Below are 16100 nucleotides of genomic sequence, written 5' to 3' on the forward strand. Positions count from 1 at the left end.
TATATACACAGGTTCCACTTTGAAATGACTTCAGCCCAAAATATATACTACATTTCTTTATTAGAAGTCTAGAATGCATGGTAATAATGGTGTGGAAATAATTAAAAGCCTATCCCATATAGACGCCTGTCTCCAATATAAGTGTCATTTTGGCTGTTGATGGATACAAAAGCCTGGGCCTCTATTAGAGAATTCACGGTATATCAGTCTGTAAAAAAAGGTTACAAAGCCATTTCTAAAGCTTGAGGACTCCAGCAAACCACAGTGAGAGCCATTATCCACAAATGGTAAACATGGAACAGTGGTGAACTTTCCCAGGAGTGGCAACCCAACCAAAACAAACTGCACAGAGACGACTCAAAGAGGTCACAAAAGATCCCACAACATCCAAAGAAGTGCAGGCCTCATTTGGCGCAGTTAAAGTCAGTGTTCATGGCTCCACCATAAGAAAGCCCCAGGACGATGACGTTTTTGTAAGGTGTGTCTCATTACATCGGCCATAAAAGTAACACCACATTTCAGTAAAAGAACATCATTCCAACAGTAAAATATGGTGGTGGTAGTGTGATGGTCTGGGGCTATTTTGCTGCTTCAGGGCCTGGAATACTTGGTGTTACAAATGGAACCGTGAATTTGGTTTATCTACCACAAAATCCTGAAGGAGAATGTCCGGCCAACTGTTTGTGACCGCAAGCTAAAACCATGAATGAAAAAAAAAACCCAAAACACACCATTAGCCACCATCAATAGCGACACCCTTTCACCCTTCACAGCTGCATGCTTTGAATGAGCAAAAGGTAGCACCATCAAGTGGACATATCTAAAATTATCTTGAAAGATAGTCGTACAAAATATTGACAAAGGATTTAATGAGTTGACATTAAGATGACTGTAACACAATATGCATTTTTATGTCTGTAAAAAAGTTATTTTACTATTTTAGGCTAATTTCACTTACAGCAAGGATGGATGTCGTTCAAAGCTTTACGCTAAAATAGAGGTATTCTTAGAATCGTTATAAAGATGACCCCTGCAGCACAAATAAAACCACACGTCCCACACAAAGGAGTGTTTCTATGCTTTAATAAATTCACATTAAACTGTGGTGCACAGAAACATGACATAGTGTTTGAGCTCTTATGTACAGCACTTCCTGCCCGATGTTTTAACGCTTCGTCGAGGTGGAATTATGTTACAAATTCTACTAAATTGAGTAGATAGTTTTATCCACGTCAAATCAAATAGAATTTTCTCATATTGTAGACATGGAAATATTGTTAAAATAATGGACAAAAAAATCTTCATTTTGCTTAATGTTGTAAAACACATATTTTTGTGTTCAGTTTTTTTTTAATTTCTTCTTGCCCTCTTCCCTACCTGCCCCCCGATAATGCCTGTCAATAATAAAAAGTGTGCGAAGATGGTAAATGGCAGGCTCACGGATCAAGTGTATCAATACACTTTCCTGCAAGAATGACATACACAGTACAAACCTGATTTTCAGTAGCACTGCAGATTTTATACTGATATGCGGACACCGATATGAATATGCTGTGTGTGTATATATATATAAAAAAACCCCAGTGTGAACGTATTCAATAGTAAAATGCTGACACCAGAATAACTTAATCTATATAAAGTGACCAAAATTGGGTCCAAAATGTAAAGTACCAACATGGAAACCCAATAATGCATGAGAAGACTTGTTTCATGGAAATGACAACTGTAGAAAAAGTTATGTGTAATAACTTAAAAAGTTGTGTAAAATGTTTTCTCATTGGATGAGACTAAAAAGCGTGGATGTGCGAAAGAGGCTGAGCAAAAATGTACGATGCTAGCTTCTTTCTTTGGAAAATACATACATGGTTTTGAGGCGAGGACAACACATCAACACGGCTGACAGGAATAATTAAAATACCGGCACACACATACACAACCCGCCCGCCTGGTCTGTCAGCAACAATGTGACGCCGCACAGAGGCTGAACATTCATTGGGCCCAGGTCAGAGGTCACAGGGCCGACCCATGGCCATCTCGTGTCTGCGCAGGTGGTTGACCAGAGACTGCACATAGGTGAAGACGCATTTGGAGTCGGGCTTTTTTCCCATGATCATCATGTCCTCCACTTCCAGCAGGGGCATGCAGTTGGCATACGTCCTGAGGGGGCATTCAAAGACAGACCACGTGAGACATGTGATGAGCAAAGAGGACCCCACATGAGCTATTAAACTTTGGTTGGAGGAAAAGACTAACATACACATCATTGCCTTTGTCACCACACAATTCTCTGCAGAGAAATGGCACTTGTCACATTCTCATGACATCCAAAAGCACATTAATTTAAGGATATATTTATTAGTGAGGTTGTATTACACTGTGGTGGTATAAAACTGTGCTGAAACACATTTTAGTTTCATTTGATGCAATGCAGTTCTACATTACAGCAACAGTATAATATCCATCCATCCATTTTCTATACCGCTTATCCTCACTAGGCCCACAGGTATGCTGGAGCCTATCCCAGCTGTCTTCGGGCGAGAGGCGGGGTACACCCTGGACTGGTCGCCAGCCAATCACAGGGCACATATAGACAAACAACCATTCACACTTACATTCATACATATGGACAATTTGGAGTCGCCAATTAACCTAGCATGTTTTTGGAATGTGGGAGGAAACCGGAGTACCCGTAGAAAACCCACACATGCACAGGGAGAACATGCAAACTCCACACAGATGCTCGAGGGTGGAATCGAACTCAGGTCTCCTAGCTGTGTGGCCTGCGGCAACAGTATAGTATAAAAATGTATTTTATTTAATAGCACTTGGAGTGTTGTGAGCATTGAATTGCACTACATTATGCAGGTGTACCTATACTGGTAAGTATATGTCTTTTAACCACAATATCACAATGCCCAATTTTGTGCAAGGGGGCGCATTCTTGACAAATGTGCAAAGAATGCTCCATTTCTATCTGCATGGAATTGTTGTCCTGCCTGAGCGTACTCACTGGAGGCTCACTAGTAGCAGCCTGTGCAATAATTCTGCCAAATACTAAAATAAAAAATAAAATCTGTTTAAAAATAAAATACTGCAATTGAATTCTCTGCACATTCCTAAGACAGAGTGTGAGACCAGACCTTTTTGTTTTCCTCCCCCCTCTCCAAATAAAATTCTGCTGAGGACTCCAATATGGCCTAATAAATACTTTGAAAAACGTGTGCTCATTTGGGACTAATTCACCAAAGTGACCACCGGGTGACAACATGTGAACATATTCTAACTTCCACATTTCCACAGAAAGTATCAGAAAAAGCGCAGACATCCCGTCTGTACTTCTGCACGAGAACAGAAACATCAACATAATAAAATAAGTGCAGCTATTTCTGGAACTGTACGCATGTCATTCTTTTCTTGAAATGTATCTTTAAAAGGGTTTAAAAGTCTTAATGTATAAACACATGTAAACCATTGCTTCATTAAAAGAAACCAAACATTTTTTCCTCTGTTTTGTCTGTGAGACTGTCTGTTCTCAGATACCTTTTAAAGTATTCAAGTTCAGATGGACCAGGCCTGGTGCCTCTGGATAGTCTGGATAATACACACTAAGGGACTTGAACATACCATGTTTGGATCTTTAACATGAACATCCTACAGCAAGAATGGATATATGCATTTAGCTGCCTACAACATTCTGGTTACACACGCATACACGATCCCTTTCTCACCATGGGGTCACTTGGCCTAGTCTGGGGTGCTTCTTTAGGAGGAGTTTTTGGTTTTAACCAGGCCCTTGGTCACCAGACCCCTGTAGAACTCCTGCAGGTACGTGTACACACACTTCCAATCGGGCTCGCGCATCTTCACCATGTCATCCACGTCCAGCAGCTGAGGACAGTCCACTAGCTTCCTGCTCCCGGCAAAGAACGGGAAAATGCAGACAGGAAGAAGGAACCAAATGGGAGGAAGAAGGCAAGAAGAGTGATAGGAAGGAGGAAGAGGAGGACAACAACAGGTGGGAGAGACATAAAGCAGTGAGCAGCCATGATAAAGAATCAGTGTGAATGGACAGCAGAGAGAGACAAATAGAAACAATAACATTACATTCTCAGTGTTCACACAAACAGTGTTGACATGCTCCATAAACATCATCATACATAACAGCATGTGGCGTACACAAACACATACATGACACAAAACAAAACGTCAAATGAGCATGAATCCATGCTCATTTAGCCTTTTTGTTTCATTGCTTTAAGACAATACGACTACTTTGTGACAACAAAATAAAGGTGGCTGAAAGCACACTGGTGAATGCATGGTGTATACTGTACAACGCATGGTGATCAGGATAACGGCACACTGCTGTTGCGTTCACGACTGTAGATGTGCATTACAAACAGAGGTGGTGACTGTGGTTGGGCGACAATCCAGTGATGAAGACAAATTATGAACCAGCGTGCACAAGAGCCAACTGGCTGCATGGTGCACATGGGTAACATCACAGGTGGAAATGGTGTGATGACAGAAGAAATAAAAAGGAGAGAAACCAGAAGGAGAGATGATATCCCATGGTCCGTTTTTGTTTTTTTTTTGAGCTGGTAATGGTTGGAGGCATGGCTGGAACTCGTAGTACAAGTCAGGTGACGAGAGGAGGTCATTATTAGAAGGAAAAAGTAGCAGATTCACTATGCAACTGGGTTAAGGGTCTCTCGGACCCACTGTTTTTGTTCATCTCTACTCTTCTTGACTTATACATATCAAATATTTAAATACCTTTATATTTTTATCTTTTTTTTAATATATGATGTTTATTAACAACATTAAATTAAATTAATTTGTCAAAATACAGACTATAAACATCCTCAAAAGCAAAACAACAGACATAAAAGAAAATATTAAATTTTATATTATTTAATATTATTATATTTAATATTATTTTTCATTATCTTGCTGCGTTTATTACTGTAGTTTCAGTTCTATTACATTAAAATATAATCACCACGCTCTTTTGTCTTAAAAGATTTAATCAAGTTTGAGAACAGCGACTGTTTAGCTTATCCTATGTATAAAGATGGAAGAAGGGGTAAATGTGTTCATTGCTTGGTGCCACTGGCTTTTCAATGTGTACTGTATTATTCTAAAAACAGCACTCTCATGCTGCATGAGCCTTCACATGGAGCAAAAAGCTAAATAATAGAATACACCTGTTACCCAGGTGAACCGGCTTGTGTGTTTGGACTCACTCTGCATTGGTGAAGGCCAACTCAAAGTTTTGCCTGCGGTTGCTGGGACTCAGGGAGCTGTAGTCGAAGGCCTCTGGAAAGAAATTGTGCACCAAGGCACAGAACGCCATGCCGTCGCTCCAGCTGGATGAAAAGTTTTGTATATCCACATGCTGATTGGGGATGGAAAAGAGGTCAAGTTAAGTGATGGAAACATTCCCAAGATAGGAAGATATTATCTCGGCCTAGAGTGCATTAGCAGTTCGACTTTTATTGGCTGTCATGAAAGAAGAGTGGCAATCACGAGGCTGTGAGGAGCACCTCATATGAGCGGGTCTTGGCGCGGCACCAGTCGAGCAGCATCTGCTTGATGGAGTTTGCGTTGGGTACACCAAAGCTAGTGGAACGCTGGACTCTGTTTACTTTGGACACCACCTGATTCACCGGGCTTCAAGAGATGTTTGTGTCAATACACGAATGATCCTTTTCTTTCTTTGGTCATACTAACTCAAGTGTTTATCCTCACCTGCCTCCCTCCTTCTCCAGCTTCTCTATCATGGCTTTGCGGGCCTGCATGGCTGAGGCCTTGGGCATAGTCTGAGCCCTCATCAGCTCCTTGTGCCTCTCAGCCTGCCTTCGTTCCACAGCGGCCAACCCTCCACTGCGAGACGTTGATTCATCCTCACGGTCAAACACACTGAAGCATTCACATGGACAGACAATTTCATTAGTAAAGGCATACGACTTATCAATTGCATAAATGTTCCTCAACAATTATAATAAAGTTATTATACAAATTAATAATTAATATTAATTATCCAAATAAAAACTGTGACCTGTATTCATGTGGTGCAAGGGCAACTCGGACCCCAACTCACCTGCCTACTTTTTTGCTTGTATTGGAAGAGGATGAAGATGTGTAGCTGTATGATTTGGACTGGACTGTTCCCCCTGAAATGTAGAGAGTTTTTATCAAAACAAAACCAGCAGATACTAGCATATGAATGGAAATGTCATTTCCAAAACAGAAGGGCTAACTCACTGTCTGTTTTCTGCACATAACTAGCCTCTACGACTGTGCTGCGACTTGATCTGCTGCCATCATCTAATCAAACACATTTCATATTAGACACATGCAATTCACAGTCTACTTAACATACATGTGTAGTTTTGAGGGGGGAAAAGGGGGTAGGAAAAAAAAAGTACCAGACTGTGCAAAACGGTCTGTTTTGGTGACTTGGCTGAGGGTGGAACCATCGGCTGACTTTTCCACTTTCCTCATCACCACCTCTTCGGCTCCGACCCCAGCACGATTTTTGTGTGCACGTTCGTCTCTCTGCTGACGAAGCTCCTGCAGGCGAGTCTCACGCTCTTTTTCTCTCTGATCTGAAGGGGATAGATAGATAGATGGAACCAAGGTGGGATATGGAGAGGGAGGAGTAGATGAAGTCAGTCGAAAAAAGAGGGATGGGGATGATACTTACGAAATGTCCCATCTACTTGCACAAAAGATGGATAAAAAAGGGCTTCTAGGGGGTTTTAAGTTTTTTTTTTTTAGTATCACTGCATATACACTAGCCAGCAATAACATTACCACTTGAATTATTGAATGCGACCAAATACAGCGAATACAAACAGTTAATTGACACTGTCAGAGAGGTATTCGTTTAACATTAGCAGTTGTAGTGGGGTGCACCTGCAATGGACCATAAAGATAGCCATTTAGCTTCATTTAGCTACATGAGAGTTATGTCGCTTTTCTCATCTAGGGTGGGATGAGTATAATGTGCAGTTACAAACAGTGACAGACAATGATTTTCAGGACCAAGTCTGCCAAATTCAAAGAGGCCCACTCCACATTATTTACAACCTACAGCGATTACACTTGTGTGTGTTTAGACTAGCATCAATAAATCATGCACATTAATATTACAGCATTGGTTCATTTCTCTTATTCAATAATGAAGTAGATGTTTCAGTAACACTGTTGTGATGAGTGGAAAACAAAATAATTATCGTGCATCATCATATCTTGCATTGCCCAACAAAAAAGTGTGAGATTAACTTGTATGTACTAGTATTGTTGGACAATACTAAGGGGTGCAAACACACACATACACACAAAAAACAGATGATGCACGCATGTAAGGTGTAAAACCACACTGCAAACCAACCTGTCCTACCTATTTCCTCTTGAGTACATCCGAGCATGGCCTCTAGGAGCAGAATGGATAGAAATATTTTGGAAAATAACCTGTGAGCTTGTTTTTAGGTCACCCCTTTTACAGCCCTGGTGAGTCAAGGTTACTAAATACTTCTCTTTAGAGGCTGTGTTATCGTAACTGAGATTTTAGTAGAGATTTATTGCTTTTATATATTTATATGCTTTTGTTACCTCTCTTTTTTTTGCGAAGGTCTCTCATTGCTGCACGGATCATTTTCCTCTCCTCAAAATCTTTGCACTCATCAAGCTGTCGGAAGAGATCAAAATAGAAACAATGAGTGGTCAGTCCTGACACAAAGGAGGTCACAGCTGTTTATGCACGCCGCTCTAAGGATGATAATGTGCCAACACATAGCAACAAGCCGTGAAATCTCTGAATATACGTAACCCAGTTGACAAGATTTACTGCACTTACACACACACCGTGTGTAAGTCTCAAATTATTTGTCACTCAGCGGATCTATAAATCCTCCACAAATCATAACTTGGATGTGAAGTACCATTTTATCAAGGACTTCTTCATCCTCAATGGCAGCCAGCTGGTCAGCGGTCAGCTTTCCTTGACACTCCTCAGCCTTGTTTTGGACCGTGGAACCGTTTGGGATGGTGGGGATGTGACATGCCACCTGGAAAGAGGGACCGGAGGAAAACACCGGCTCAGAAGCGACGGGAGGCTCTGTCTCCATCTGTTGGAGACACACGGTACAGATGATCAGAACACATCCATGCAAAGAGAGGAAAGGTTGCATTACAAAGTGTGAGATTGTGACCATAGTTGGATACAACATGAACATCCTATACTGAGCCTCAGATTGTTAAGTTTTATGGATTATGAGACCTGGGTGATGTGAAGAAAAAAAAAACAATGTTTGTTGACATTTAGCAAGCAATAGGCACAGGGGGATTTGGGTTGAACACCATAATAGGCCTGAGTCAGTGAAGTAGGTTGTAAAGCCCACATCTTTCCCTCACTCTGATAATCTCTTCTCGGACAAAGACTGCCCACTCCTCAGTTCATTATTTCATCCCACCTCTCCCCCTTCAAGACATGCCAAAAAGAGTGACTGCAAGTACAAGAGAGTAACTTGGTTCTTGTAACTTGTGACGGGCACAGTGGGTGTCTAAACGAGACCAAGCTGCCAGGAACCCACCGTTTACACGACAAGTGGACATAATGGCATGGATTAAACAACTCTGAGACATTCTGGAAAATGCACCAAAAAGTACTGTACTATAAATGAAGAAGAAGAAAGCACAGAAATCACTCCTTTCTGTCCACAACCTAAAGGAGTATGAACGTAGACACTAATGTGGGTAAATTAGGGCTGCAAAATAAACCAGACATAGGCTTTTTACCAATATTAACCAGCACTACAAATATCAATATAGGCAGCAGCTCGCCCCTCAAACTAATGTCAGGTTACATCTTGAGTAGTAAATGAACAAATTATGCTTCTTTTACTGTGATGCCACTTGATGCTTTTCACATAATAACTACAAGCAAAATAAGACAACTGCAATATGCAGTATAACATATACATAAAGTCTCAACAAAGGTCATTAAGTGACCAAATAAAAGAGGACGCCTTAATTCTTCCCCCCCACATAATTTTCGTTTAAAATTGAAGCTATTTTGACACTTAATTTGTTAGATGCTGTCTGACAGGATGTAATGTGCAGCATGTGCCATTTTGTCTACGGCAGGGGTGTCAAACTCAATCACACGGGGCCAAAACTCAAAGCCTAGTTTGGGCCAAACTGGATATAAACACTTTTTTGTGTCGGGTTATAATGTCATTCCTGCAAGAGACAGAAAAAAAAGCTGCGCATTGAAAATACATTTGGATAGTTTCCTTGCAAAAATATAAACATATATTTCAATATTGCTTAACTATGTCTCCCATGGATTGTTGTAATTCACCATGCAAATTATGCAACAATACAACAAACAAAAAAAGACACCACTGACTTGCAAACAAGTTAAATGTACTGTACTTATACACTAACCTAATTTGAGTGCTTTTTTTATGTAAACATTGTGGGAAGCCGCTGAGACAATGAAATGTACCTTAGTGTAGTTGTTTGTAGACTTGTTTAGGGAGGAAACGCCCTAGGCGTCCACCAAAATATATTCAGTGACCATGCTGGCCAAACTAAACAACTCTTACAGGGTGGTGAATGACTGTGGAAGACTGCAAACTGGAGCTGTGGGCTTTGTGCTTTTGCCACAATCAAGTCCAGGTCCAGATATAGCTCAGACAGCGGTCTCCGTCACCTACCACCACTACCACCTGCCTTCTCCTCTATGAAAGCACCAGCCTGACTAGGTTACCCCAGGGAGAGACTATAAGTAATGTACAACCAGTGTTGCACGGAGCTTTGTGAACTTGTGGCCCCTTGGACACGCTGAATTGAGTGTCACTTAACCGACAATGAATGTTTTGGGATGCAGTGCAGTCAAATTCAGTGTTTGTGATGTTCTTGTAAACCAGTAGCTCTCTTTTTTCTGTCTGTCCAAATGGGGCACAGAAATAATTTTGTGCCCGCCCCCCATGTTATTTATCTGTACTTTACAGATTGAACTTGTAACTGAAACCAGCGAAACGAAACGAAATGGAGAGCGGTAAAGCATACAAGCATATTCAAGAGTCAAACTGCTTGTAGAGTACAACAAATTCAAACTTGCTGGCAGGTCTGCACTAACATTGAAAGTCCCCCCTGCCTATCATATCAAGTTCCCCACACCCCACAATTTGAGAGGCACTGTTGTAGACTGCAGTTAAAGCCAAACGGGTCCCAGATCATTGACTGTTTTTCAACTACTGAATTGTAGAACACAGCCACCATTAAATGGGTGTGGAGCGATTACTAATGTCAAAGTATGTTTAAAAACCCAGTGATGACCTATCATTAATACAATGTGTCAAGTGAGAGGCAACAACCTGACAAGGTAAAACTTCGTTAGGGTGAAAGAAAACCATGCTGTCTGATGAACAAGTAATACTGGCCTTTAGTAGAACTAACATTACATCTATTCACAACTATACATATAGGAACACAACATAATAAAAATAAAAAAAGGTCAGAATCAGGAACGTGAGGAAAGCAATACCCTGCTGCTGTTCCATGAAATGTTTGCCATTAGAGCGGGTGCAGAGAGGGAGCGGCAGGACGCAAAGGCCGGAGGGTGAGAGACTGGTGCTGACTCGTTTTCCATAGTTTCTGTTGTCCATTTGGAAGCAAAGTCTGAGTCTTGAGAGCAGGATTCCATTGTCTGGAGTTTAACTGAAGGATCATCCACAGCTGAAATATACGAGGTTGCCTGTGCTGTATGAAATATTTCATCCTGGGTTGTGCAGGCTGGGGGATGACTAGAGGGAATGTCTGTTTTAGATGGCTCGGAGGGTAAGTTTGTCATGACGCGTGGTAAAGAATCAGGAAGGCCCATTGCCTGGCAAAGAGCCTCGACTTGCCTCAATAATCTCTCCTGCTGAATCGTCAGCCTCAAATTCTCTTCTTGCAGCCTAATCACAGCGTCAGTCAGGGGTACCACCTGAGCTGCCGCCTCCTCCAACTGTAAATCCACTCGCTTTCCAAATGCCTTCAGATCACAGTGGATCTCCTCCACCACACATCTCAGAGCAGATTCAAAACTTCTATCACTAAACTGCTCCTCTTCATACTCTTGTTGTGCAAGGAGATCCCCAATGACCTCCTCTAGGCCTGACATTGAGCAAACACTATCTGGGCTACCAAGTGCTGCCGGAGTCTGTGTGGGTGCTGGGAAGTCCAAGTTTACACCAGGCATGGCCACAACAACTGATAACCTTTAGTCATTGAAGAAATTACAACTGTATTCTTACAAAGTGGGCCTGAATACGATAGCTGCATGAAAAAGAGGCCTCGTATTCTCTCTTTCAGCCCTTTCCTAGAGACCCTCAAAACACATGCTCTTTATACCACCCACAAACCGCTCCTCACCCTACCAGCCAATGAGCATGAAAGGAATCCTGTTACCAAGGCAGCAGAAGTCCCATCCCCTTTTTCCAGGTGCCATAGACATGTCTATTTATCTCTGACTGGGGCATTATTCCAATGAGCCAGTCAGCTGTGAGGCTGAGAGGGCACAATAGTGTCAGCAATTTAAAAAACGCACCCCTCCCTATGCCCTTCACACCTCCACTGGAAGGCAAACATGTTTAAGTTTGGGCTGAGGCTTTTAGGCTAAAGATGGATGATGAACACATACATATTAGTGTTTCAATTCCCTCAAGATTGCTTGTTTGGGCAGCTTTGCATGACTGCGATTAAGATCGATCTATGTAAATTTTAGGATTATGCATGATCACGGGGGGGTAAACTTGGGATTTGGGCAAGCATGATAGAAGCAGAGCACTACAAATATACCATATTTAATGATAAATAAACAAATGTGGGGCGGTACGGTGGTCTAGTGGTTAGCATGCAGACCTCACAGCTAGGAGACCAGGGTTCAATTCCACCCTCGGCCATCTCTGTGTGGAGTTTGCATGTTCTCCCCGTGCATGCATGGGTTTTCTCCGGGTACTCCGGTTTCCTCCCACATTCCAAAAGCATGCTAGGTTAATTGGTCACAGGTATGAATGTGAGTGTGAATGGTTGTTTGTCTATATGTGCCCTGTGATTGCTGGCGACCAGTCCAGGATGTACCCCGCCTCAGCACCCCCCCGCGACCCTTGTGAGGAAAAAGCGGTAGAAAATGAATGAATGAATTAACAAATGTGCAGCCTCAAGTTGCAAAAAGTGTGGTCGGGTACATGTAATGAATAAAGTTCCACAATGTCCTTTACATATGTTGGTTCATATTGTAAACAGTCTTCTGTTGCGTTTCAACAGTGTAGCTTCCTGCATAGCTAAGAAATATGGTCTTATAGACACCATGGTTTGGCTACAGTCCATCAAAAAAAGAATACGCCGCAATGGAATATAAAACTCAGATAAAATGTTCAAGATGAGCAACAATAAAAGTTTAGAAACTTTGTAGTTAGCCCGCATGATGCAGACTGTTATTTGTAAGGTACAATATGTTAAGCAGTATATGACATGCCTCGTGGTATTTTAAAAATGGGGTCATCCTCAAACTGTATTCAGATAATCTGTCATTGACTGTGGGCCACAGTGATCCAGTTAATGCAAGCAGCAAGCTTGATCCACGGCTCCACAGTAATCTCTCTGACTATGTGAAAGACTGACTGTGCCGTCATCAATCAACATTTATTATATGAGTATTACGGGACGACAAGCACAGTACGACGACAAAGAACAGCTGTGATCACTCGGACCGTGAGGCAATATTTTGCACAGCTGTCTGAAAAGTCTTGCAGGCATCTTGACCTCCCTATTGATCTCATCTCAGTCATCTCAGTCTCGGTCATAAATGATGAGAAGCAGCAACAAAACTACATCCACATAGAAAGTGATACTTGTCACTGTGTCACTTTCTAGGCTCTAGTTACATTGGTAAGATTCTCTTGTCAATCTCTTTTTCCACTGTTGCCATCCATGCCAAGGAATACACTTCCATAACAGTAACACGTCACGATTTGTCTTGGGTTTGCCATTTTGTTAAAAGCTCAAAAAGCATCAAAGCATTGCACCAAAGATAATTTGTGATCTATGGTTGAATATCTGTGCCAATAGCGAAAAACATACTTTTTTTTATCCTGTTCAGTAAGCTGAAGCCTATCCCAGCTAACTTTAGGCAAAAGGTAGACTACATATACCTTGGACTAGATGTCAATCACAGGGCACTTATAGACAACCACTCACATTCACAAACCCATGTATTCAGTAAAGAACTATGCCAGGGGTGTCAAACTCTATTGCAAAGGAGCCAAAACTCAAAGTCTATTTTGCGGGCCGAACTGGTCATTACCCCACTCCACCACTTTGTACCTATTATTTATCCTAAAATATTTAAAAAATTATCAACACTTACATATTTTTGTATATTCATATGATTAAGGCTGTGGTTAGCGTGCAGGCCGCACAGCTAAAAGACCCGCATTAGATTCCCCCCTCGGGCATCTCTGTGTGGAGTTTGCATGTTCTGCCCGCGCTTGCGTGGGTTTTCTCTGGGTACTCTGGTTTCCTCCCACATTCAAAAAACATACTAGGTTAATTGGTGACTCCAAATTGTCCATAGGTATGAATGTGAGTGTGAATGGTTGTTTGTCTATATGTGCCCTGGGATTGTAAATGTAAATAATGAAAAGTTAAAAAAAAAAAAAGGAAAAAAAATAAATAATGAATGAATGATATGATTAAAAATCTTAAAACCGCCTCGTCTTTTTAACCAACATAATTGGTGAATGATGCACACTCATATGCATCATTCAATGACTCCTAATTGTCGGCCGCTTCTCTAAGACTGCTTTTGTGCATGTGCACATGCCATGGACATATACAACTAGCGGGTGAGTGAAAGCCATGAACACCAATCATTTTATTCAGGTCAAACTGAATTTCTACAAAGTTTAACTTCTAAAAAGGTGGTGTTCTTATATATTACTGTTGAAGAAAGCATAATTTGGAGCCAAAGAGGGATAGTACCTTTAATTCCCTACAGATGCTTCAGATTGGGCAGATGTCCGTCTGTCAGCTATGCAAAAGACTTAATGCTGCCTCTGGCCACAGCTGTCGCCAGTACAAGAGCAATAAAACGTAACGAAGGAAATAGTGGCGGTTTGACATTGGACCACCGAGGCAAAGTTGAGACCACACAAAGAGATTAAAGACTTGCTATATCCCATGGTGCTGTGTTTGAAAAAAAAACACAAAAACAATAAAGTTTCAATTACGTTATATTAATATTACGATGTAAAAAAACAAAAACACATACAACCAGTGATGAAGCCTGATTTTCAGGGAATACCATTCTCTCATCCAGACACACACACTCGCATACACACACATACAATGACAGGTTTTTACCGCTGCCCTGTGCGGGGACTAGAACACCAATACAAATGAAAGATTAAACACACTTACACAAACTAATCATCACACTTACTTATGTGTTCACAATTGCATGCTCTGAGTCTCCTCCCTGCTTTCTGCTCTGTGCCATTTGTGCTGTAACGTGTTCAGGCGTACTTGTAATTGTGAGAGTTGGGCACTAATCGATTTTTCATTTACATTCACGTACCCCCTATGACAATTGGCATACCTATGATTTAGGAACTTTTGGAACCTAGGTTCTAATGAAAATGCTAAATCCTTCTAAAAAAAATTATGCACATTTCTGATTGACAAAAACATACACCATTGCAATACTCAATTTCAATTAATACTTTTTTAAACAGTGTCGATGAAACCTAAGGATTAAAAAAAGCAGGCTATTTGTATTGTGTTTCAGATGTAGATCTATTCTGTTGAAGGGATAGTTTGATTTCTTTTTTTGTGCTTTGTGCTAAAAAGGAATGTTGTCATCACTTGTTGCTGTTAAAAAAAATAGACGAATAAAATAAAAACTAAATGAAAGACTCATTGTCATAGTCTTAGTCCTCATCAATGCAGGTATTCATGATAAGCCTATACAATAAGGAAACCATTGTTGTGGTTCTTAGCTTATGAGTGAGAGTCTTGTAGTGTAGGCATGCAGTCATCCCTGGTGTGCAATGGTGATGTCTGTGGCTGGCCCTCCAGGCCAGCTGTGATGAATTAAACTTAGTACAAAACTAATAAGACTTTAACGATTAGCGAGTAACTGCAATACATACTACACTGTGTGCTGATGGGTTAGTGAAAAAAGTGAACTCCGATTGAAAGATGTAGTCCAAAAACTGCACATCCTCTTTAAGAAAGAAAGTATTTACCTGGACGTTGTTAGGTTGTTGTGCTCAGGTATGCCAATCTCATCTCCTACAAAATCCCGCCCTCTTCTTGTGAAATAGACTGATGAAGTGTCTTAGTTCATACCTGTGTCTCAGTGAAGCTCGGACTGATGGACCCACTGTCATTCCAACCTCTTAAATGCACTTTGCAGCCTCATGAAGACTCCTCCCAGTCCTAATTAACCAACTCCCTGATCCCATAATGAGATTATGTCTGCTCTCAAGAGTGTCATTAAAGAGTAGGCAGGACACCACATCTCCTAACCTTCTCACCCTCCCCTATCCTCAGTTCATCAGAACACTTCCTTTCATGGAGGGCAGTGGAGGTTAAGGAAGGAAAGACATTTGAAGTTTAGCTTTTATCCAAAACCCTGGAGGTCACTGAGCATTCTAACAGCAGTGGCTCTCCTCCATCAGCAGACATCTCAGGCTGCTCTCCAAAGAGATGCATCTGAAAGCGTGGCCAAAAAAAGACGTGATGGAACAACTTGTGTTTCGGTGTGACTGAAGACAGACAGATGTGACTTAACCAACACTTCCCAGATAGATCTCAGTGGGCATTTGCCTGCGGAGAGAAAATGAGGAATGCCCTGAGCACCTCCTCTTCCTTCACTCTCCTTCACATACCCTACAAGGAGAGATGTGACTGGCCTCTCTGTGTTTGATAAACACTGTTCTCCCCTGCTTTCCTCTCACTCAGTCTTTCACTGAACAGACGCGCTGACCCCCCTGAGTCCTTTATAGTATTTATAGTGATTTCTGTCATACAAACAGGTC

The 16100-nt window shown here is 41.4% G+C and overlaps 1 protein-coding gene across 8 annotated transcripts in view; it reads right to left on the reverse strand.

Moving 5' to 3' along the window:
• Positions 1–206: 206 nt before the first annotated feature.
• smtnb (smoothelin b) overlaps positions 207–16100 on the reverse strand; it is a 46014-nt gene continuing 30120 nt past the window's right edge. For 2 of the 8 annotated variants that reach the window (XM_058071053.1, XM_058071061.1), the window contains 10 exons: positions 7950–8135; positions 7621–7696; positions 7409–7441; positions 6432–6611; positions 6268–6330; positions 6104–6176; positions 5752–5922; positions 5547–5673; positions 5247–5398; positions 207–2157 (listed from right to left, as the gene is read on the reverse strand). In XM_058071053.1, the coding sequence (XP_057927036.1) occupies positions 2004–2157; positions 5247–5398; positions 5547–5673; positions 5752–5922; positions 6104–6176; positions 6268–6330; positions 6432–6611; positions 7409–7441; positions 7621–7696; positions 7950–8135 (1215 nt within the window). In that variant the 3' untranslated portion in view covers positions 207–2003. Of the gene's footprint in view, positions 2158–3728; positions 3911–5246; positions 5399–5546; positions 5674–5751; positions 5923–6103; positions 6177–6267; positions 6331–6431; positions 6612–7408; positions 7442–7620; positions 7697–7949; positions 8136–16100 lie in introns of all 8 variants that reach the window. The other 6 variants (XM_058071060.1, XM_058071058.1, XM_058071054.1 and 3 more) reach the window with 5 other exon arrangements.

Source organism: Doryrhamphus excisus, chromosome 4 (genome assembly GCF_030265055.1).
Source record: "Doryrhamphus excisus isolate RoL2022-K1 chromosome 4, RoL_Dexc_1.0, whole genome shotgun sequence".
Lineage (NCBI taxonomy): Eukaryota > Metazoa > Chordata > Actinopteri > Syngnathiformes > Syngnathidae > Doryrhamphus > Doryrhamphus excisus.